The sequence below is a fragment of the Staurois parvus genome, unplaced genomic scaffold (assembly GCF_062004578.1).
Source record: "Staurois parvus isolate SC_StPar_1 unplaced genomic scaffold, SC_StPar_1.0 ptg000673l, whole genome shotgun sequence".
Taxonomy (NCBI): domain Eukaryota; kingdom Metazoa; phylum Chordata; class Amphibia; order Anura; family Ranidae; genus Staurois; species Staurois parvus.
In genome coordinates, this window is record NW_028318469.1 from 641,648 (window position 1) to 665,454 (window position 23,807).

Genomic DNA, 23,807 nt, shown 5'->3' on the forward strand with positions numbered 1-23,807 from the left:
GGTGGCAGTGATGTACCACTGCAGTATGATGTTGAGGATAGGTCCATAAAGCCATGATATAATGAAAGGATCTTGCCTAGTATATGTCTTGGTCAAAAGCAGCCTGTTCAAACACTTTAGCAGTTCTTTTTTCTCACTAACCTACTGAGCTGGGGCAATAATTGAGTATACAGTAAAATAATAAATACACACCTTTGTACTCCCACCTTTTTCTTTGCTTTGGATGCTCTAAATGGCATAAGTTCTTCTACACCTTAGTTTATGTCCTAAATGGAAATCAAAGACTGTCTGAGTGATGGCAAGTTATCTAACGGTCTACCAATTGATTTCTGTTCAACCGCCCTAGCGGGCAAAAAAGCGCTCAATCGTCTGCAGCGTTGATCAAGGTATTCTGACAGCAAGGGAGTCTCATGGCTGTCAAAAAATAATGACACAGCAGGGAGGTTTCCCCATCCACCATGATTGTGTGGATGGGGGAATCAGTTCAGTGTTTGTTTTTTTTGGTGTTTTTTTTATTTCAGTCTGCTGGCTGACAAAAAAAACTGAGCCATGTATACCAGCTTAAGTCTCATAATGTTTGAGTACTGGAAAGTGAAACAAAAAGCGCACCAACGCATTACCTCAGTAAACTGTGAATTTATTAAATTGAGATATATACTCACAAAGAAGTATAACAAGCATATAAGATCATCAAAGGAACTCGGAGCTCTGATGAAGAAGGGACCCCCTTCGCAACGCGTCAGCTTTAATTTGAGAGTGTGCCCTCCTGATGTGACTCGCACTGGTCTTACACTCCTAGAGTTCCTTAGAGGATCTTATACGCTTGTTTTACTTCTTTGTTTGTGAGTATATATCTCAATTTAATAAAATCACAGTTTACTGAGATACTGCGCAAGGTTGGTGCGCTTTCTTTTTGTTTCACTTTCCAGTACTGGTCGGGCTTCCCCAGCCTTGTTTAGAGCCACACAACCTTTTATGCATTGGTGGACGAATTGCCACAAGTTCCTTTTCCATCCATCCACCCTTGCTCTGGGTTGTAGAGTGCAGGAGGTGTTGTTTCTGTTTCCACTATAATGTTTGAGTATGCAGTGCATAAAAGCAAGTTATAGCAGAACCCAATTACAAAAAAAAAAAAAATTGTTGAAGATCTACTACCACTTTAAGTCCTGAAGTCCGCAAAGTCTGGTACTTTGATAACAAAGTGAAACCAGTTTCAAATTACAAAGGTGAAAGTGGTACTGAAAACAGCATGAGCCCACCATGGCATGTGAGCCTTCGGTTGCCTTTGCTGGTATAGGGTGTGATCCGCTTAAGATTAACAATATTCATGTTAAAGTTAGAAATAAAACTAGTTTCAAAAGACGCACAAATGAAGGGTTTATGCCTAATAAAAGTAATAGTGGAAACTACTTTAAAAAGACTGTTGGATTCTTCATAAAGAACAGGGATATGAATGTTCTAGTATTGTTTATCAGGAGAACACAATCATAGTAGTGCCATATCTGTGAGTTCAAATATGTCTGAGAACTATTATACTTTGTGATTTGCTTCCTCTTACTAGAAATGGGTGGTTAGCTAAGGGCAATTCAGTAGACCTAACATAACACTGTTATTTGCCTTTGCAGAGTGCTGATAATAAAGGATCAGCTCCAGAGGAGAAGGCATCAAGGACATGCACAGAGCCAGGTAAGGCTGGCCATGAAGTTTGCTGTTAATGAAGTCGTGCTGTGCGAGAGAAAGCTACTGATTCCGTTTCTGATTTACGCTTTGGAATTGCCATACTATTTGAATCCCACAACTGGGTGCTGTATATAAATGGGACAGACTGACCACTTCATAGAAGATGTGAATGAGGCTGATTTACAGGGAACTAACTACATTTTAGTGTTTAGGCTCCATGCACGGGGCATTTTAATAACGTTGGTAACATTAGCTGTGTAAAGTCATGTTAAAAACATGAGGTTTTCAGCGTTTTTGTATTGGCGTTTAGCCGTGTTTTTTAGACTTTTTTTTGTTGGTCAAAAACAGTCCAAAAAACGCTGGTTTATCGCGTTTTTCAGTGTTAAAGCATTTTTACAGCTTAAAAAACTCCTCTTGAGACCCACTAGTCCTGGGTTTTTTTCCAGCCAAAAACATGCCCCTGCCAAAAAAAATGTTGATTACAGTCTATGTGTGCATGGACACATAGGATAACATGCCGGGGAGTTTACTGGCTGTAGAACAAAATGTCAAAAGTTAAAAACAGCCGCAGTAAAAACGTCCACTGTGCGTGAGGACTAAGTAAAGAGTTGTGCCACAGCTGGAAAATACTGTAGGAGATTTGTTTAATAGGTCCAGCATGGGAAAATGTAAGTATACATATCTCATACAGGGATGTGCAAATCATATCGCCCGACTCCTGGGACATGCAGTGCCAGGCACCAGGCAGGTGGTTTTCCTTTACATTTAGCCCAGCTGTGGGCAAGCACTAGGGTTTACTTTATGTGGTGCGATTTTCAGGTCCGTTTTCAGTGCGATTGTCAAAGGTAGTTGTTCATCGGTTCAGATGCGATGCAAAAGTCCTCTGTCCACGTCTATGCAAAACTGACGATGAATCGCATTCTACGTAAGCAGTTATCTCAGAATGCCACTATACCCTATTCTGTGCGAGTTTGGAACGCACCACTCCAAACTTGCCCAGGACCCTTTTTTAAACCGGATCAAAATCACACCACATATATGTGACATCCTTCATAGAAAAAAATTTATTTTCAGATGTCTTGTGAATCTATGCCTTGCGGATCGCATCTGATCCACATCAGTGTGTACCGGGACTAAGGCACCATTCACACCTGGGCATTTTGGGATCTCAAAACGCACTACAATTGCAAAACACAGCTTCATGTGCCATTTTTTTCAATGGCAACTAAAATGACTCAAAAACCGCACCGCCTGAAGCTTAAAGCCCAAAAGGCGCTCCTTTTAGGTGACAAGCTTCATGTGATGTGATTTGCTACGTGACAATCCTGGCAAAACCGCATTGCGTTTTAGGTGCCATTGAGAATATTGGCATCTGAACCTACGTTTTGCAAGTGTCGTTATTTCTTTATTTTTAATGAGGACAAGTAGATTGGGACCCCAATTTAGTCCCCTGGACAAGTAGTTTTTTTTTTTTAATTTACGCATCCCTGCTCATACCTGATATGCCACTGGAAAAGCTGAAAATCACTGTAGTAGTCAACGCTACTACAGTGATGGCTACAATCATCCAGGTTCTGTGCAATTGGTTTCCCCCTCAGCACAGAGGGTCGCTCACCCACCTTATTCAATCAGATAATTCCTCGTATGCAAGCATTCTATGAATGGCGGCAATATCAAGCAAGTGACCCCCTGTGGTAGGTGTGCAGAAAGGAAGCTACACAGAAGTCACACAGAACCCAAGTAGGATGCAGACGATCGTGACGATCACTGTAGTAGTGCCGACCTGTGATTTTTAGCCTCCCCAGTGGCCCATCAAGTATGGGATGCATGCTTCCATTTTGTCAAGCTGGGCCACTGTTCGTATGTTATACAAATAATTCCTGGATTTTGTTTTAAGTTGAACATACAGTATACAGTATGAGAGAAGATCCTGGGGCCACATATGAACTGAGCCTTTGTCCTGCTTCAGACAAGCTTCGCTGTAACACAGTAAGGAAAAAGCTGTAACACAGAAGCAGCGAATCATACTTTGCATGTAGATAAGAGAGGCATCTTAAAAGGTTTACTTTTAGACTGCCTTGGCGGTAGAAATTTCCTCAAAAATCTCCCCTGAAGAAGCCTGTGAGGGCGAAACATGTAGGGAGTATATTACATTTGCCTAACCAAGTGTGAATCTCAGTTGGTATTCTTAGAATTGAAATTGTTTTTATGTTTTTGTATCTTTTCCTTTCTTGCTTAACCAAAATACGAAATAAAAATTATATAACTTTTAATGTGTGGTATTCATGTCTATGCACCCTGAAAGTCCCATCTTCTCTATTGTTTATTTGCAATTTTAAGGGATGTGGTGCAATAATCATATCTGGTCACTCGCTCGCCACTTTACTGTTTCATTATCTTAAAAGGTTTGTTTTCATAGAGAGGTTTGTGGATTTTCTAAATGTAAAGACAAGGCATGTTGCTGAAACTATTAATGGATAGTTGAATTCTCCATACATTGATTGATACAAATGGCTCGCAAACATGGAGGGAGGTATCTCCACTGCCAACTGTTGTATTCAGGCAGCCCTGGGTGCTTCCAAACAGCGACTGCATCTCATATGATGCAGTCGCTTTTTGACCAGTCATTTCCCACCCAGTTCAGTAGATTTTAAATAGACATTTTGTGAAGCCAAGTGGCACTTGCAGGGCCAGCCACAGTTTGCCTTTTGGCTTATTCAGCAGGAATTGACCAAAATGTGAGCCATTTATATGGGTCTTAAAACTGAACTAAAACAATTATCCCTTTCAGTGGGTTTGTGCCTACACTGCAAGGGATATTTTTTTTTTTTAGTTGCCTGGTGTTAGACTAAGACTGATGATTAAATGTCTATAGAATTTTTTGTGCTCTGCACTTGGCACAGTCATACGTGTCAGTTGCACAATTAATTTTATTAGCTTTACTTTACCTTTAAAATGGTCTGGTGTTGTATGACAGCTGGCTGTTCTTGGAGAGATTCAAATGCCTGTCACAATGACTTTTCTGCCACCTGCTGGAAAAAGCAGTAAATACAAATTATTCTTGTGTACTAGAATGCTACAGGAGCAAATTGGATCATGCTTTCCTGGGTTTTTTTTGCCTTTCTCTGGATCAACTGTGGGTATAGGATTATAACTTTTTTTTTTTTTTTTTTTAATTGTTTCACTGGATGGACTTTTGTCTTTTTTCAGACAGACTAACTATGTAACTAAATCTGTGGTTCCCAACCTGTCTTTTAAGTACACCTTCTCGCCCTACTAGAATCTAAATAATTGATTTCTGTGATGAAAAATTCCTAGTTTTATTTATTTAATTATTATATTATTTTAATGTGCACACTTGGGGGAGAGGGGATCCAAGTAGTTGTGGTTGCAAAAGTAATATATCTAAAATCATTTACAATAGTATTTAATGGTGACCTGTGTATTGATGGGTTTGACCATTTACAATTATATCTTACATTTTTAATCTGTAATGTATCTATCTGCTCATCAGTCCGGCACATACCTGTCTTTTTGTCCCTGTAAACATGGCCACACACACCACATGTGATTGTGATTGTACATTCATTGTGGCTAAAATGATCAAATGATCAGTTGTAAAAAAGAGAATGATCCTATATTTGATAATTTTTTTAAGCCATCAATCAAATTGTTTGTTTTTTTTATTTGTTTTCTTTTGTGCCAAGGTGACCAGTTATGGCGGTAGTTTGTAGAACGCTTTTGATGGACAAACAAACAGTGCGTGCCGGAGAACTGATAGTGATTCAGATCTGATAAATGATCGTATTAGATTGTCTACATTTATAACCAAGATTATATTTTGAGTATTTCCAGTCTATTTACAAGATGCAGGATATTACCCCATGCAATTCACCGGTTGATATTTTAATCCACAATAGATTGCTTGTTTGCAGTTGTTCATATGTAAATCACTACATGTATGGTCACCTTGATTACGATCATTTATTGAGGTCTGTGGCTGGCTGTGTAGTGTGAGGGTCTAAATTATAATCTATGAATGGATTGTATAATAATGAACCTTCACGTTACATACTATAGCTGTTAATACAAGGTATATGCACTGCTGCCGAAAGGGCTACAGGCTTCAGTCCATCTGCCAAGATGCAGCAGGATCCCAGCATAGTCTGGTTGTCCACTAGAGATCGGCACATTACTTGACTCCTGTTGATGGTTTTTGTGTACTGAATTATAAACCCTCCAATTCCTGCATGTGGTTGCATGGTGTCATGTGTGTTGGGGGTATTTCTCAAGTGTAATCAGGTTTTCCAGTGAGTCCATGATGGTCCAAACTGTGTTTTCAGAACTTGATGGCCCACTTTTAATAAAATGAAAAATAGATCTAACTGATGAATAAGTGCTGAGAGAGCATGAAGCTTGTTGACTTTCCCTCTGTCCCCACAGTGTCTGTTTGCTGCTTTATGGTGCTTTTATATCTTCAATAAAGACGACTGATTGATATTTTGGAGTGGAGCCATCTGGATTCCTTTTATTTTCATTGTGCATAACTGGTTGGGCTGAGCTGGCACCCGTATATGTGAGAAGTGTGGAGGATTGAAGCAACAGACCCACCTGGAGCAGCAGCACAACTCTCAAAATAGTTGCTCTTGCAGGGGGTTTTTAACTATCAAAACAGGAACAAATACCAAGCCTCCTGGCTTCTTCTCAGATTCTTCTCTCAACCTCAAGTGTTGGACTTTGATCCCACAAACTGTCTTTCTGACCACCTATGTGCTCATGTCATGTACTGTGTCTCTCACTACTCTATTGCAGCTCTTACAGCCTGCTCACTCTCTTTAGTTGCAGCTCTCTGCTGCATGGCCTCGTGATAGGGAAATCTCCTGGCACATGTATGAAGCCCTCATGTCTCCTACTCTGAAACCTCCTGGCTTGTGGGTGGAGAACACCTGTCCCCTTAATAGAGCCCTAAGCTATGGCCAGGTGTAAAGGGTGTGCATACCTGCGTACACACACAGCTTGTCGGTCTCTAGTAAGACCTGGGACACCAGACAGCAAGCTTTGTTCTTCCCAATACTCTTTGAGGCCTCCTAACTCCAGAACCAAGTACGTGAATACCAAAACCTGGAAAAACTGCAAGATCAACTTTCTCCACTCAGTACAGACACTCTGGAACCCCTCATTCTGCATGTGTGTCATTTTTCCTACTTTTGCACAGTGGCACGACCTCGCGCTGTCACAATGGATATTTTTGATTTGTAGTTGGCAGTATAAGCCAGTGTTTTTCTAATTTATTTTTTTTTTTTCCAGTCAAAGCACCCTTTAGAATTCTGCACAATCTAAAGGCACCCTATTATATTGTAAACGTGACTAAACTAATACCTATCACACCATCATCCACACATGCAAGGAACCCGGCGTTAGGTGTGACTTATTTTTCCAATGCAACTACACCTTTGCACACTGGTACACCACTATTCCACCATTTCTTTTTTCAGTTTCTCTCCCTCACTTAGCTAATGTGACCCCAGTGCTAATGGAGAAGGTTAGGGAAGTGACAAATAAAGATGCCCAATACAGTGGGGAAAATAATTATTTGATCCCCTGCAGATTTTGTAAGTTTGCCCACTTTCAAAGAAATGACGTTTCTATAATTTTTACCATAGGTGCATTTTAAGTGATAGAGACAGTATATCAACCAAAAATCCAGAAAGAACACATTATACAAATGTTATATGTTGAGCTGCAGTTCAGTGAGTAAAATAAGCATTTGATCCCCAAGCAAAACATGACTTAGTACTTGGTGGAGACACCCTTGTTGGCAACCACAGAGGTAAGACGTTTCTTGTAGTTGGTTACCAGGTTTGTACGCATCTTAGGAGGGATTTTGGTCCACTCTTTTTAAAGATCTCTTATCCTTGAGGTTACTTGATTGTCGTTTGGCAACTCAAAGTTTCAGCTCCCTCCATAAATTTTGTATAGAATTAAGGTCTGGACACTGGCTAGGCTACTCCAGGACCCTAATGTGCTTCTTCTTGAGCCACTCCTTTGTTGCCTTGGTGGTATGTTTTGGGTCATTGTCATGCTGGAAGACCCATCCACGACCCATCTTCAGTGTTCTAGCTGAAGGATGAAGGTCTTACAGTACATGGCCCATCCATTGGCCCTTTAATATGGCAAAGTCGGCCTGTACCTTTAGTAGATAACCTGCCCTAAAGCATAATGTTTCCACCTCTGTGCTTGACTGTAGGGATGGTGTTCTTGGGGTCATAGTCAGCATTTTTCTTCCTCCAAACATGGCGAGTTGAGTTAATGCCAATTTTGGTCTCATCTGACTTCAGCACTTTCTCCCAATCCTTCTCTGAATCATTTAGATGTTAATTGGCAAACTTCAGATGGGCCTGTGCATATGCCTTCTTGAGGAGGGGGATCTTGTGGGTGCTGCAGGCTTTCAATCCATGGCGGCGTTTTGTGTTACCAATGGTTTGTTTGGTGACTGTGGTCCCAACTGCCTTGATATCATTCACCAGCTCATCCCGTGTAGTTCTGGGCTGATCCTTCACTTTTCTCATGATCATCCTTACCCCATGAGGCAAAATCTTGCATGGAGCTTCAGACCGAGGGCGATTGATGGTTATTTTGTATTTCTTCCATTTGTGAATAAGCGCTCCAACAGTTGTCTCTTTTCCACCAAGCTTCTTGCTGATGGTCTTGTAGCCCATTCCAGCCTTATGCAGGTCTAAAATCTTGTCCCTGATGTCCTTTAACAGCTCTTTGGTCTTGCCCATGGTGGTGCCCAAGAAAGCGATTCTATGCACAGGTGTCTTTTATACACATAATGAGTTGTCGTTAGGAGCACCTTCTTAAATTGACAGAGCCAGAATTATTGTTGGTTGGTAGGGGATCAAATACTTAATTTTCTCACTGAACTGCAACTCCATTTATAACATTTGTTTTTTCTGAATTTTTGGTTGATATTCTGGCTCTGGCTCTATCATTTAAAATACACATATGATAAAAAATTGCAGGGGATCAAAAATTATTTTCCACACTGTAGGTGCCCAACATCATCCTTATCAGACAATGTTGTCATCGATTAACAGGACACCAGTTGTAATGTTGCACAGTGAAAACATTGGATCCAGGGAGCACTCTTTTTGGTTTTATATGCTTCACAAAATAATAAACCAAAATATTAGGGGCATATTTATAAAGAAGTGGCATCAAGTAGCAATCCATAAACATTCACTGCTAGAGAAGCAGTTAGATTTTCTTGCTCTGAATGTTTTTTGACTGTCATGTTCACTGCTTTACAAATATGTGTACAGGTTAGCTTCTAATTTAAAAAACACCAAGTGCCTAGGAAGAGGGGAGAGAGAAAAGTGTTGCTACTGACTTTAAAAACATAACTACTTATATTGTAAACTTTGAGGATGAATCGTTTCACAGTAGCTGCAACACCAGTGGTTAATGAGGGTATATGGGCTATGGTTGCATACATTGTGTTTAGAACAGACAAAAAGCATCTACATCCTTTCTAGCAACCATCCCCACAGGCAGCTTCTTGCATGCTGGGTGACTGGTTGGCCCACTGCCCCTCTTGCAGTAAAGAGCTGATGTCACATTTTTGTTGGGAGGTGCTTTGGGTGCTGATAGGTTTTACATTGATTCTCCCTACCAAGCATCAGCCTGCTGTGCCAGTGATGCTGACAGTTCTCATGGTGCCTGCCATACACGGGTGTCAAGTTAGAGTTTGACGGTTTTCTGAAACAATATTTCATTATGGAAAAATTCAAAGAACTACAAAAATGTCAACAAATGGCGCAGTAGGCTGAAGGTTGGGAGAGAAAGGTAGGCAAGTAACAGCAACATTTCTGCTTTGCTTTCTTTGTCAGCAGTTTAGGGTATTGGGATGACCGCATACTGAACACACTGTATAACTATAACGGAGTGCAAAGTCTTGCAATGACAGGGGAACTCTCTGCTCCCCTGTCGATAGTCCCTCCTGCAATTTTCCAGCCCTTTCCACTAGCTCTAGCCACTGATCATTTTATCTGGGACCCTCTAAAGAAATCACAAGGATTAGAACTGCAAACATCTTTATAAAGGGGAAAGCTAAAGAGAATTTGTTTTCCTTTTTTAATGGGGTTAGAGATGGAGCTTTAAAAATGCTATTTTTCTACTTGTAAAAAAAAAAATGCAATTTTTTTTTTATGAAATGTTGGGTAACATGTACTTTAAGTATCCTGTCCTCTTTGTATTGCTTCATTTGTGTGAAATACTTGGTGAGCCTGCCAGTCCCCATGATTTCCTGTTTAAATATAGCACATCCATCCTAGCATTGTCAGTCAGCCTCTTTGCATTCTACTTGGGAGTAGAGCCTGCCTGTGTTCCAGTGGTCAGTCTTCCTCTGCACAGCTGTTCACTGGGAAGATCAGTGTTCTGCTGTTTCTCTGCCTCCTGCTGACACAACCCCCCCCCCCCCTGCTGTTTCTTTGCCTCCTGCCTCTTCTCAGTGTATTTCTGTATTTCTGTCTCTACATTTTACACTGGACTATGCCTGTGGTCCGTTCAAGCTGCTGCCACACCCTGACCCACTTCCATAATCATCACAAGGACTCTCCACCCCCACTTCTCTAAGCCCTGCATGCAGCTAGAAACCGAGGTCATGTGATACTTTATTTTTTTAAAATAAGTTATTTACAGTACTATATTGCTAAAAGTTTGGGCCAGCCCTCCAAATCTTTGGATTAAGGAGTTGCAATCACCTTCATGGCCACAGGTATATAAAATCAAGCACCTAGGCATGCAGACTGCTTCTACCAACATTTGTGAAAGAATGGGTCGCTCTCAGGAGCTCAGTGAAATCAAGCGTGGTACTGTGATGGGTTGCCATCAGTGCAATAAGTCCATCCATGAAATTTCCTTGTTACTAAATATTCCACAGTCAACTGTTGGTGGTATTATAACAAAGTGAAAGCAACTGGGAACAGCAACTCGGCTACAATGTGGTAGGCCACGTAAAATCACAGAAGTGCACAGTGCGCAGAAGTCGCCAACTGTCTGCAGAGTCAATAGCTAAAGACCTGCAAACTTCGTGTGGCCTTCAAATTAGCACAACAGTGCGTAGAGAGCTTCATGGAATGAGTTTCCATTGCTGAGCAGCTGCATCCAAGCTTTACATCACCAAATGCAATGCAAAGCGGCAGATGTAGTGGTGTAAAGCACGCCGCCACTGGACTCTAGAGCAGTGGAGATATGTTCTCTGGACTGACGACTCACTCTTCTCTGTATGGCAATCCTATGGATGTGTCTGGGTTTGGTGGTTGCCAGGAGAATGGTACTTGCCTGACTGCATTGTGCCAAGTGTAAAGTTTGGTGGAGGGGGATTATGGTGTGGGGTCGTTATTCAGGAGTTGGGCTTGGCCCCTCAGTTCCAGTGAAGGGAACTCTTAAGGCGTCAGCATACCAAGACATTTTGGACAATTTCATGCTCCCTACTTTGTGGGAACAGTTTGGGGATGGCCCCTTCCTGTTCCAATATGACTGCACACCAGTGCACAAAGCAACCTCAACCCGATAGAACACCTTTGGGATGAATTAGAGCAGAGACTGCAAGCCAGGCCTTCTCGTTGAAAGCCTGACATCACACAAATGCGCTTCTGGAAGAATGGTCAAACATAGACACACTCCTAAACCTTGTGGACAGCCTTCCCAGAAGAGTTGAAGCTGTTATATCTGCAAAGGGTGGGCCAACTTAATATAGAACCCTACAAAGACTGGGATGCCATTAAAGTTCATGTGCGTGTAAAGGCAGGCATCCCAATACTTTTGGCAATATAGTGTATATCTGTGATCTGAAAGCAAACTTTTTACCGTGCATTTTTAAACTGAATGGGTTGTTTTCTTACAAGGTGACAGTTCACATACTGTATACTTTAGCCAGGGTTCACACTGAAGCGGTGCAGAATTCACAGCGTTTTCTGTGCAAATTCCGCACCACATCAGAATCGCACCCTGTTCGTGAAAACCGCTGCAAGTGTGTATGTTAAGTTAACAACACCGCAAAATCTGTCCACAAAACACAGTGCGATGTGCATAATTGGATCGCATAGGTGTGAATACCCATGCGATCAGATTCTAGTGCGGACCAAAAAAGGGTCCTGCAACTTTTTGTTGCGGATACGGTGCAATTGGAGCCATACAAAATGTATGGCTCCAATCGCACAGCACACAATTTGCATGTAATTTGCACAGGAATGCGGTGCGGTTCCTGTGCGAAGCACATGCGATATACCACACCGCATATGTGTGAACCTAGCCTCAATGTGAATGTTCCTAAATGTGTGTCAGTGTAATAACATTTTATGTTCAATGTGTTAAAGAAACTTTGTTACATTTTTAAAGGGCTCTGGGGTCTACGAATAACCTCTAAACCTAAATTGTATATGTTTGCTTGGATCTGTATGTGAATTTTATAGAATTGTTTTTATGTGATATTATAATTGAAGAGGCACAATTTAACTTTCTGCGGGTTTATTAAAAGGCAATTCATTGAGCCACTCTGATTCTAAATCTGCTTTAGACATGTATATACAAAAAGATAGATATTTTATGTACTCCAAGATCTTCACATCCATCATTGATGAATGTTACAAAATGGCCTTTCATGTAGAATTAGTCATTATCCCTCAAATGTATAATGTTACGTTCGTTTATATTTCATATAATCTTTCTTCTACAAACCAACCTATAAATCTTTCCGGTTATGCAACAAAGTGGCTTGTTTGACCTTTTTCTGTTGCATAGTTTCCCATTGCTGTGGTCACATAATAGTAAACTTTCATAATGGACTTGGCTTGGCTTTTTAGAGTATTGCATAGGGCTTACTGTAAAATGGTTTCAGAAAGCCTAAGTGTTTTGTTAAATCAATATATTTCTATTAATTTACTGGTTTAATATGCGTCATTATGACATTCTCAGAACTTTTGATTGCTTAGTACCTGAAGGCTCTGTTCCCAATCAGAGTAATTTTCCTCTGAAATTGTTTTTAAAGGTTTTATAATGGATAACAGCAGTGTACTGGGAATTGCTTTTGTCGAAAAAAAAAAAAGTGAAACAGACCTGTAATCTGTTAACTAAAAACAATGCTAACTGTCTTACTATTATGACCAAGTAAGGGGTAATATAGGGACTGAATTATTTTCCTTTCCTGGGAAAAGAAAATCCTTTTAACGCTTCTCACATTATTCGTATCTATTTGGTCATGTGATCTTTAACTTGCTGACCTGAACTTAGAATGGATCTTAATTTTTAGATCGTATGACTAAAGAGTAGATCTGGGGAGAGCCTGGATAGCACAAAATTTTTTTTGGAATTAGTGTCTATCCCAGCAAGATTTTATACCGTAGCTTTGTGTTACCATTTGAAGACCTGCTTTAAGGCTCCATGCACACTAGCATTTTTTAAGCTCATAAAAAGCAGAATAAAAACCGATAGTAATAGTGTTTTTAGTAGCATGTAAAAGCTTTTAGGAGCATTAGCGTTTTTACAGCACATGGAAAAAAAAAGCTAGAAAAAAGCTGTTAGAAGCATTTCAGTAGTGTTTGAGTGTTCAGCATTTTTTTTTCTGCTGGAAAAATACTCCCAAAAACTCTACAAAAACATTTTTTTTTCTGCTACTAAACACTGAAGCTTGAAAAAACGCTACTAGCCTAAAATAATGTGCATGGAGACATAGGATAACCCTATTTATTTAGCTTCTATGCTCCATGTCCCTTTCTTGGTGCTTCAATGCATCTCCAAAGCCTTCATAGGCTATGAAGTCTATGACAACGCTCCCTAGCAGCACCTGCAGCTTTTAAGGGGCTTTTATTCAGAGTTGGCTTCGCTTTGGTTTGCAGGCATTGTAGGTATAAGATATCCCAAGGTGCACTGGGAAACTAACAAGCAAACTGGAAAGACGTCCTCAGCAGTCACTTCCAGTTCATGTGTAGATATTCTGGAATTGTTTGGTGCAGACTTCACACCTGGTGTTGGTCGAGGAGCAGCAGGAACATAAGCGGGCTCTGGACTGGAGCGGAGCAGACAGCACATGTGGTATGCAACATGGGAACGCTATAGTGGAAGGGACCAGAGAGAAAGAGGACTGAATGACAGAGGTTCAGCAGAGCTGTAGGACCAGAGCAGAAGAAACTAGCAGATGTCACATGTGGTGCACAGCATGGGAGCAATAGAGCGGGAGGTGAGAGGGGCCAAAGAGAGGAGGAGGATCAGCAAACCAGAGGATCAGCAGAGCTGGGGGTTACTACTGAGTGGGGCATCAGCAGAGCTTGGGGTGCAAATAAGCTAGGGATCTGCTGAATGAGGATACAAATAAGCTGGGGATCTGCTGAAATGAGGGTACTAAATGAGCTGAGGATCTGCTGAATGAAAATGCTAATAAGTTGGGAATCTGCTGAATGAGGGTACTACATGAGCTGGGGATCTGCTGAAATGAGGGTACTAATGAGCTGGGGATCTGCTAAATGAGGGTACTAATGAGCTGGGGATCTGCTGAACGAAAATGCTAATAAGCTGGGGATCTGCTGAAAGAGGGTACTAAATGAGCTGGGGATCTGCTGAAATGAGACTACTAATGAGCTGGGGATCTGCTGAAATGAGGGTACTAATGAGCTGGGGATCTGCTGAAATGAGGGTACTAATGAGCTGGGGATCTGCTGAAATGAGGGTACTAATGAGCTGGGGATCTGCTGAAATGAGGGTACTAACTGAGCTTGGGGATCTGCTGAAATGAGAGTACTAATGAGCTGGGGATCTGCTGAAATGAGGGTAATAAATGAGCTGGGGATCTGCTGAAATGAGGGTACTAATGAGCTGGGGATCTGCTGAAATGAGGGTACTAAATGAGCTGAGGATCTGCTGAATGAAAATGCTAATAAGTTGGGGATCTGCTGAATGAGGGTACTAATGAGCTGTGGATCTGCTGAATGAGAATGCTGATAGACAGGGTATCTGCTGAAGGAGGGTACTAATGAGCTGTGGATCTGCTGAGTAGAAGTACTACTGGGCCAGTGTTCTAGTTGAGCCCCTTTAAGACAAATAGAAAATCAACACACACAGGGCATTTCCCAAGCTTCATTAACACTTCAAATAGCATTACAGAAGCCTCAAAAACACATTAAAAATGCAGTGGTAGGTGCTTTAATGTTTGTTAAAGTTGAAGCATGTGTAAATAAACCCCTAAATCTCTATTGAAGTGTTACAAAATAATACTTCATTCAAGTTCATGGGCCGCAGCACGAAACAGTGATGTGCAGTAAGTTGCACTGTGCAAAACTGCAAACATACTGTATTGGAACCCACCTCCCTGCAATGGTGTAAAAAGGGCACAAAACAACAGTTTACTGAATGCTCTTTCATTGAGTCTACAATAATCAGATAAAGGCAGTTAAACAGAGTCTTTTAACTTATGTCACATTTTTAACAATATGCTAACTGTAAGGAGATCTTCAAACCTATGGCCTGCAATTTTGCATTGTAGTCTATGGGCTGCGATTTTTGCATTGACATCTATGGGCCACGATTTTGCATTGAAGTCATTAGGGGGTGTTTTTGCATTGAAGTCCATGGGACATGATTTTGTATTGAACTCACTAGAGGGCGTTTTTGCATTGACGTCAATGGGGCATTCTTGCATTGACATCAAAAGGGGGCAATTTTGCATTGACATCAATGGGATGCGATTTTGCATTGAAGTCTATGGGATGCAGCATGCCACTAGGAGTTGTTTTTGCATTGAAATCAATTGGACACAATTTTGCATTGAAGTCTATGAGACACAGCATGTCATTGTCGGCACCTCTTTTTTTTATTTTGGCAAATTGTTGAGAACCCTCTTTTTGGCCGATCCATTTTCAGCAGCTGATATATCGGTGCATCCCTATAAAACACTAATGCTTCCTATCTACATGTTCTACTTTAGTAGAAAAAAAGTTAAAGCTGAATTCTAGTCATCGTTCTATATAAACCATGGGTATTGATACAGTTCTTTTATTATATTCTTAACTGTATTTTTTTTTATTGATGCAAGCAGTGTAAGTACCTGAATTTAGGCTGGCATCAGCCTATTGCAGTCCTGTACATCGGGGCTCAAGCGTGAGAGGAAGAAGCAACCAATATTATATATATCATAGTGCCCTTAATAACTCATAGTGCTATGTGATAATAAACTAATACATTCTCATGAAAATTAGAATAAGTGATAAATATATCTTGTGCATCCAAATAATTCATAAATTCAATGTATAAACTAATAACTGTGATTCACACAAATAAATCATCGGTGTGCATATTAAGAAACCAAGTCCATGCATGTGTAACTTGTGAAAAAAGAAAGAAGAAAAGTGATCTTTACTTCTAGTGCACAAAATCCTCGAATGGCAGCAGTGGCTGCTCACCTCCCCACATTGACCCACACAGGGCCAAAAGGCTATTAATCTCCTCTATGGCCGATCCTTATTGCAGGTTGCTCATCCAGGGATCGCAGGACTTACACTTCACCTCCACTCAATAGTTATATAGAACACAAAAAAGAACTTCCCATAGTGCAATATTGTTTAATGAAAAGAGTTTAAAACAAAGTGACTACACTCACATTTGTCTCCTTGTCACAAACAGCATTTCACCTCATCCCATGGGTGTATAACATGAAGCAAGGGAAACCAATATGGCCGCTGCGTCCGGACATGCGTCCCCCTGATGGAGTCACGACGCACGTGACGCAACGCGTCGGTACGCCATATCCAGTTTTTTAGCTACGTCACTTCCGGTCACGTGGCTCAATAGAAGCCATATGAAATATATAAAAATATAGAAAAACATATATCCATGTCACTCCACACGTGTATATATGAAAACATATAGTCCAAAATAAAACGTGAATCAATCCAAATATATAAGGTGCATGGAAGATCACAAGGATTTCCGACAACTGGTGATGTCATCCAGTAGGTGTATCCAAACTTATAAAGACTGCGCACTCACCAGATGCGCAATCAGTAACCCTTTATTTATATACGTGTTTATGCGTGTTTGCGTTTAGAAGCGTTTTTTAAAGATCAGCACAGGAGAACCTCCCAAATGCCAAGAATCCACTGAAAGTGGTAAATTATTAACTATTTCAGACTGTTTCAGAGAAATACAGAGAGTAGAAGCAGAGACAGCAGTATGTGTTGAAATAATTAGGTGTGAGTTGCTCATTAACATTTCTTTTGTTTACAAGGGTGGGATAGGTGTCTGGTGGAGTGAGTCATTAAGGTCACCTGGCAGGGGGTCTTCATGAGGAATTTGAGGTGTGAATGGTCATTAACATATCTTTTGTTTCCAAAGGTGGGAAAGGTGTCTGGTGGAGTGAGTCATTAAGGTCACCTGGCAGGGGGTCTTCATGAGGAATTTGAAGTGTGAAGGGTCATTAACATATCTTTTGTTTCCAAGGGTGGGAGAGGTATGAGGTGTGAATTGGTCATTACAATGTGTGAAAAGCTTGGTAGGAACATCCTGTATTCAGTGTTTTGTCCATCTGAGCACCTTGAAAACTCTTTCCATGCATTTTTCAGGATGGAAAAAAGACTCTGGACAGCATTGGGAACTGGAAGAGTTAAAAAAAAATGGCAAACGCGTATAAACATGATTTGCCGCGTTTAGCCGTGTTTACAATCGGTTTGCCTTTGAAACGCTGATAAAATCAACGTCTGAACGCAAGTTTGTTGCGTTAAAAAAAAAACTACTGTAAACACAGCTGCCTGTAAATGACTGTAAATGAAGATGGACACATAGGAAAACATTAGGGAGAGTTCAGGGGCTGCTGAGAAAAACGCTGAACAGCTCCTAAACGTGAGTTTATCAGCTGCAGTGTACATGAGCCCTTAATGTGACCTGATCTGTTGCTTCAGTACTTCAGGGGTTCTAACTTAGATTGCTGGTCTAGGCAACCAGGCAACTAGCATTTTCATAAGAAAGTTTGCAGTTACCACCTACATGTGGCAGTGATCACCTGTGCACCTAATAAATGTTAAATAATTGTGCTTTCTTTTTCCCAGCACATGTTTTCCTCTGACAAGCATTTTTTATTCTCCATGAAAATTTAAAGCCGTGATCTGATCTTTAAAATCTGTTTACATCACGAAACAATTTAGCCTGCGGAACATGCTGTAACTTTGGTGCTGATAGTTTTACACAACCTAATGCAGAATAGTTCATGTTGTAATCCACAGTGAGGTATATTTGTAGAGAATGACGTCTGCAGAAAGCGTTTGAGGCATGAACAGCCTGCAGAAATCCACGCGTGGCTAATAGATAATGAACTTTTCACCCAAACAGCAGTAAGAGGGTTAAGATAAAACAGCACTGGATTGGTAAGGAGGGGAAAGGGAAAACTAAACAACTCCTGATCTCCCTGCCTTATTGGGATAAAATATGTATAAAGTGGGGAGCATGCATGGGACCTGTTCAGCATCCAGTGCCATTCCTTTAATGGACAGACAGGCAGAGCTGTGTTTAAACAAGGGCCTGGGGCAGCGCAGGATGAGCAGGTCTCTGGAAGTGTATCCTGGATACATCCATACACTCTACAGGAGTGTACAAAGACCCTGAGTGTGGCCTGTTCTGGCACAATCACACAGCTTATTGTCTTTCTGCAATTCTGGGTCTCTGTGCTAAAGCTTTGCGGTACAATCCTGAGTACTTGAATAGCTTATGGTTTGGCAGAAACCGTTAAATATTTCCTATAATAACACACAGTGTGTGGGTAGTTCACATCCACATGTCTGGCACACACCAAGGTTATTTAATGAATCCATAATTTCAGCAAGTTGTTTTTAACTTGGCTATCTGAAAAAAACTGCAATGTAACTGAATATAGCAACTTTCATGTTAAATTGGTATTGCACCCAAAAGCAAAACTTTATAATATTGCAGCTTGCCAATTCTTAGATGTGTTGGCTGGTGAGCCAGTCAGTAACCCTGTTATTTTTCACCAGAACAAGCTGTCCTACACAGAGCAGTTAGGGTTGAGACAAACCATTTACTGCTGATAGGGACGCTTACAATGAGTAGCTTTTATTTATCTATGATAAACCTTTATCCCAAAAAAACCTGTTGTAACTGCAAAAAAGTGTGAGCTAGATTATGGCTTTAATTTGTTATTGCATTAAAATCTGCTAGTACATAGAAGCCCCCCCCCCCCCCTCGACTGACAATGCTGCTGTCTGGGGATAGGGGCCATTGTACTACAGGAGGTGTGCAACTGGCCAGATCGCCAGGTGATAACAGCGGAAAAAAGCCTAAAAAGTAAACTGATGAAGCCACCACATCTAATGATTGGTAAGCTGCAAAATATTACATATTTGGTTTGAGGTTTAATACCACTTTAATATTCACATCCTGGATCCCGTTTCTTCCTTTTTGAGCAACTACTCATTTGGCTTACACAGTTCTGCATACTTTGTAACTATATGTTATGGATCTATAGCTCTAACTGTAGCTGTATGTAATGGGTCATTAGCTCAAGGCGTAACTATACTATATTGCCAAAAGTATTGGGACACCCCTCCAAATTATTGGATTCAGGTGTTCCAATCACCTTCATGGTTACAGGTGTATAAAATCAAGCACCTAGGCATGCAGACTGCTTCTACAAACATTTGTGAAAGAATGGGTCTCTCTCAGGGGCTCAGTGAATTGAGGCAAGAGATGGCCAGAGGCTCCGGACATGAGGCAAGAGATGGCCAGAGACTCCGGACATGAGGCAAGAGATGGCCAGAGACTCCGGACATGAGGCAAGAGATGGCCAGAGACTCCGGACATGAGGCAAGAGATGGCCAGAGACTCCGGACATGAGGCAAGAGATGGCCAGAGACTCCGGACATGAGGCAAGAGATGGCCAGACACTCCGGACATGAGGCAAGAGATGGCCAGAGACTCCGGACATGAGGCAAGAGATGGCCAGAGACTCCGGACATGAGGCAAGAGATGGCCAGAGACTCCGGACATGAGGCAAGAGATGGCCAGAGACTCCGGACATGAGGCAAGAGATGGCCAGACACTCCGGACATGAGGCAAGAGATGGCCAGAGACTCCGGACATGAGGCAAGAGATGGCCAGACACTCTGGACATGAGGCAAGAGATGGCCAGACACTCTGGACATGAGGCAAGAGATGGCCAGACACTCTGGACATGAGGCAAGAGATGGCCAGACACTCTGGACATGAGGCAAGAGATGGCCAGACACTCTGGACATGAGGCAAGAGATGGCCAGACACTCTGGACATGAGGCAAGAGATGGCCAGACACTCTGGACATGAGGCAAGAGATGGCCAGACACTCCAGACAGCAGTTGTTGGAGACTGGGGATATGCTTCAGTTGTATACTAGAGACATATGAGGCTGCTAGAATTCACTACTATAACAGGGCAATAGGGAAACACAAATGAGTGTTTGCATGGGCCCTAGAATAATATTACAAACATGCTTTGGGTAACTTACTGCTGTTTGTATTAGCCAACATTAGAAAAATATGCTTTCATTCTCACCCCCCCCCCCCCCCCCCCCAAAAAAAAAAAAAAATAAGTAGGGTTGTTGCAAATTTCACACAGCTGTGGAACTCCAGGCGGTCTGCAATATTCTCATATTTCATCTGCAGAATTGCACAAGAGTCTGATTAAGTATCCATTCATGTTGATAGACTGGCATGTCATGAGCTATGTGTAATTTACCTGTAACCCTCCTTCACAAGAAATTCCAGCAATCCTTTCACAGCTGCCACAAATCATATGTACATGCAGTGTACCTATTTATTAATGTATGTATTTTTATTATTCTAAATTTATGGCAGTTGCTGCATGTTGTTGAGCCACAGGCTTTCTTCTCCTTTGACAATGTAGTCATACTGGAAGAAAAGACGTACAATAAATACTACCTCTTAACACTTTACAATTACACTTGAGTGCACTCTAGTATGTTTGCTCAAATACTTGATGTTATTTAAAGTGGTTGTAAAGCTTAGCTAAATGCATTCTATGCATGAAGGTTAAAAAAAAAAAAACCTGTTTGCATCAGCCCTCTCTAATACTTACCTGAGCCCCATCTCGATCCAGAGGTGTGCTTGAGAGAAGCGGCTGTCCTGGGTCTCTCCTTCCTCAATGCCTGAGATAGCAGTGGGAGCCATTGGCTCCCGCTACTGTCAATCAAAGCCAGTGAACCAATGAGGAGAGGGCATGGCCAAGCCATATCTGTGTGTAAATTGTCACTCAGAGCAGCGGCTCTGGACCAAGCCTGCTCAGGTGTCCCCATAGCCAGCTGCTTGCTACGGGGGCACTTGGCTGGAGGTAGGGGCCAGGAGCGCCTGTAGGGGACCCAAGTAGAGGAGGATCGGGACTGTTCTGTGCAAAACTGTTACACAGAGCATGCAAGTATAATATGTTTGTTAATTTAAAAAAAAAAAAAAATCTACCTTTTTACAATTTAAATTTTGTCAGATTTGCTGTATGGAGACAGACGTTCTATAAAAAGCCAACTTTTTTAGTTTTTTCATTTTGGACTGAGTAGGGAATGGTTAAAATGCCCATCAGACATTTTGCCATCTATGTCCTATTAGCAGAGGATTAACCCCTTAGGTTTCATTTTGAGTATAACAAGCATGCTTTACTGCTTATACAGACGGATTTTACTGCTGTGGATTTAGTAACACTTTAATGCATTCTCTGCATTAGGCAAAACACCTATTGTCAGTTTCCAAGGCCCCCCAAATACTTACCTGAACCCAATCTTGATCCAGCACTGTGCTCGCTCGCTTTCTCTCCCTCCCTTTCCCTCTCTCTTCCTCTCCCGTGTCCCCCCCTCTCCCTCTCTCTCCCCCCTCTCTCTCTCCCCCTGCTCCCCCCTCTCTTTCCCCTCTCTCTCTCCTCCCTTTCCCTCCCCTCTCTTCCCCTCTCTCTCCCCCCGCTCTCTCCCCTCTCTCTCTCCTCCCTCTCTCTCTCCTCTCTCTCTCTCCTCCCTCCCTCTCTCTCCTCCCTCTCTCTCTCTCCCCCTGCTCCCCCTCTTTCCCCACCCCCCTCTCTCCCCCTCCTCTCTCTCCTCCCTCTCTCTCCCCCCTCTCTCTCTCCCCTCCTCTCTCTCTCCCCCCCTCTCTCTCCCTCTCCCCACTCTCTCTCTCCCCACATTGGTCTCCTGCTGCTGTCAGTGAAATCCAGTGGCGAGGGAGCTGGGCAAAGCCACACTGTGTGTGTGTCAATGGACACACAGCGCTCAGCTCTGGATCAAGTCTGCACACATGCCACCAGAGAAAGCTGAGGAGCCCAGAGCGCCTGTGGGGGACCTCAGAAGAGGAGGATCAGAGCTGCTTTGTGCAAAACCATTACACCAAAAAGGCAAGTATAATGTGTTTAGTATTGAAAAAAATTAAATTACAAACACTTTGAGTGTTTCTGCCCATCTTTTGTGTGTTGCATACTTCCTGCTGTGTTCTACATAATATAAATTAAATCCAGTCACCAAGAGATGTAAGTAACTGTGAGCTGAGTCAGTGATTGTAAACTCAATTGTTTAAAAATAACAAATGCGTTTATACTTACGTGCTTTGTGCAATGGAAGTGCGGCCTTGATCCTCCTCTTCTTGGGTCCCCCACTGACAATCCTGGCTCCTACTCTTCTCAGTGTGCAAACATAGCAATCCACTTCCTATTGTGGCACACCTGAAGGCTTGATCAGAACCGCACTGCCTATGTCTATATTCCAGTATCTGCCAAAAAACAACATATCAGCTTTGGGTGGACTCTCCTATTTAAAAGGACTACAGTTGAATTGCAGCACATACTGATGTATGGTGTGTACAGAAGAAGGCAATCTTATGCCAAAACACTTAACTCTAAATTTTGCACTAGGCAGCACGTGAAACATTTGTAACTTTTCGGTAACCAAGCGAATAATGATGCAAAATATACCGTATTACAGATGTTTCAACTAGATCAGTTTAGCAGCATTATTTTTACGTCCATTTTTGAGAGGTATTTATGCATTGGTTTTGGATTTTGTATTATACCTCCGGTCACATGTGAAAGAGCATCAAATTAACTCCCCAAAAAAAGCCTGCATTCCTTTTTTTTTTCCCTCCCCATGTATAACATGAATAACATGTATAACATATATATAAAATGTTATAATATTATATTATAACATAATATTGTATATATAATATAACATAACAAATTTTATATATATATATATATATATATATATATATATATGAAACAATAGTATATAACATGTACAGTATAACAGACTTTCAACAGTGAAAGATTTGGTGCGAACGTAAACTTGGAGGTTGGTTTGTACTTTCTAGTACTCTAGTTGCTACTTTCTTTTGCAATATTTTAACGTTAGGTTCATGAATAAGTTTTTTCTTATGACGCTTCCTGAGTTGCCACCTCCAACAGGGACCTCATGTTTAAAGAGTCCCAAAACCTGTGGTGCTCTGACATGCAAATGCTGTAGGTTTTTTTTTTTTTTTCCTAGAAAGTTGGTCCTCTGTCTTGCAGATGTTCATTGACTCCACCCATCACATTGAAAGGCCAGTTCTGAAGTTTGGGTGGGGTGGAACCACCTGCCTGCCTATCAGTTGTTTGTACAGTATCTCGATATTGGAGGGCATTGGGTTTGTGGAGACCTGGGCAATCTGGCACAAGCCTGGATAAATCTTCCTCAAATTCAGGAGCCCCCTTCAGAAAGTTTGATCTGCCATAGGCAGTTCTGGTCACCAGGAGTGGTTTTATACATACAGTATATGCTCAGTTCTCTTCAAACCTTCTGCCTTGTGCATGGCAGCTGCCATACATGTTAGTGTAGCCATCAGCTGCATAAGGTTACGTCAGACAGGTAAAGTACTTATCCTTAAACCAGGGATGGGCAAACTGTGGCCCTCCAGCTGTTGCTGAACTACAAGTCCCATCATGCCTCTTTCCCTGTGAGTCATGCTTGTAACTGTAAGTCTTGCAATGCTTCATGAGACATATAGTTCAACCATACCTGGCGGGCCGAAGTTTGCCCATCCCTGCCTTAAACCCTTCCCCCAGCT

At 41.7% G+C, this 23,807-nt stretch overlaps 1 protein-coding gene across 2 annotated transcripts in view; it reads left to right on the forward strand.

Annotated features, from left to right (window-relative positions):
• Positions 1 to 23,807, forward strand: part of SMTN (smoothelin) — a 188,172-nt gene that overhangs the window by 104,144 nt on the left and 60,221 nt on the right. For both annotated transcript variants that reach the window (XM_089652203.1, XM_089652204.1), the window contains exon 8: positions 1,626 to 1,686. In XM_089652203.1, the coding sequence (XP_089508329.1) occupies positions 1,626 to 1,686 (61 nt within the window). The remainder of the gene's footprint in view (positions 1 to 1,625; positions 1,687 to 23,807) is intronic.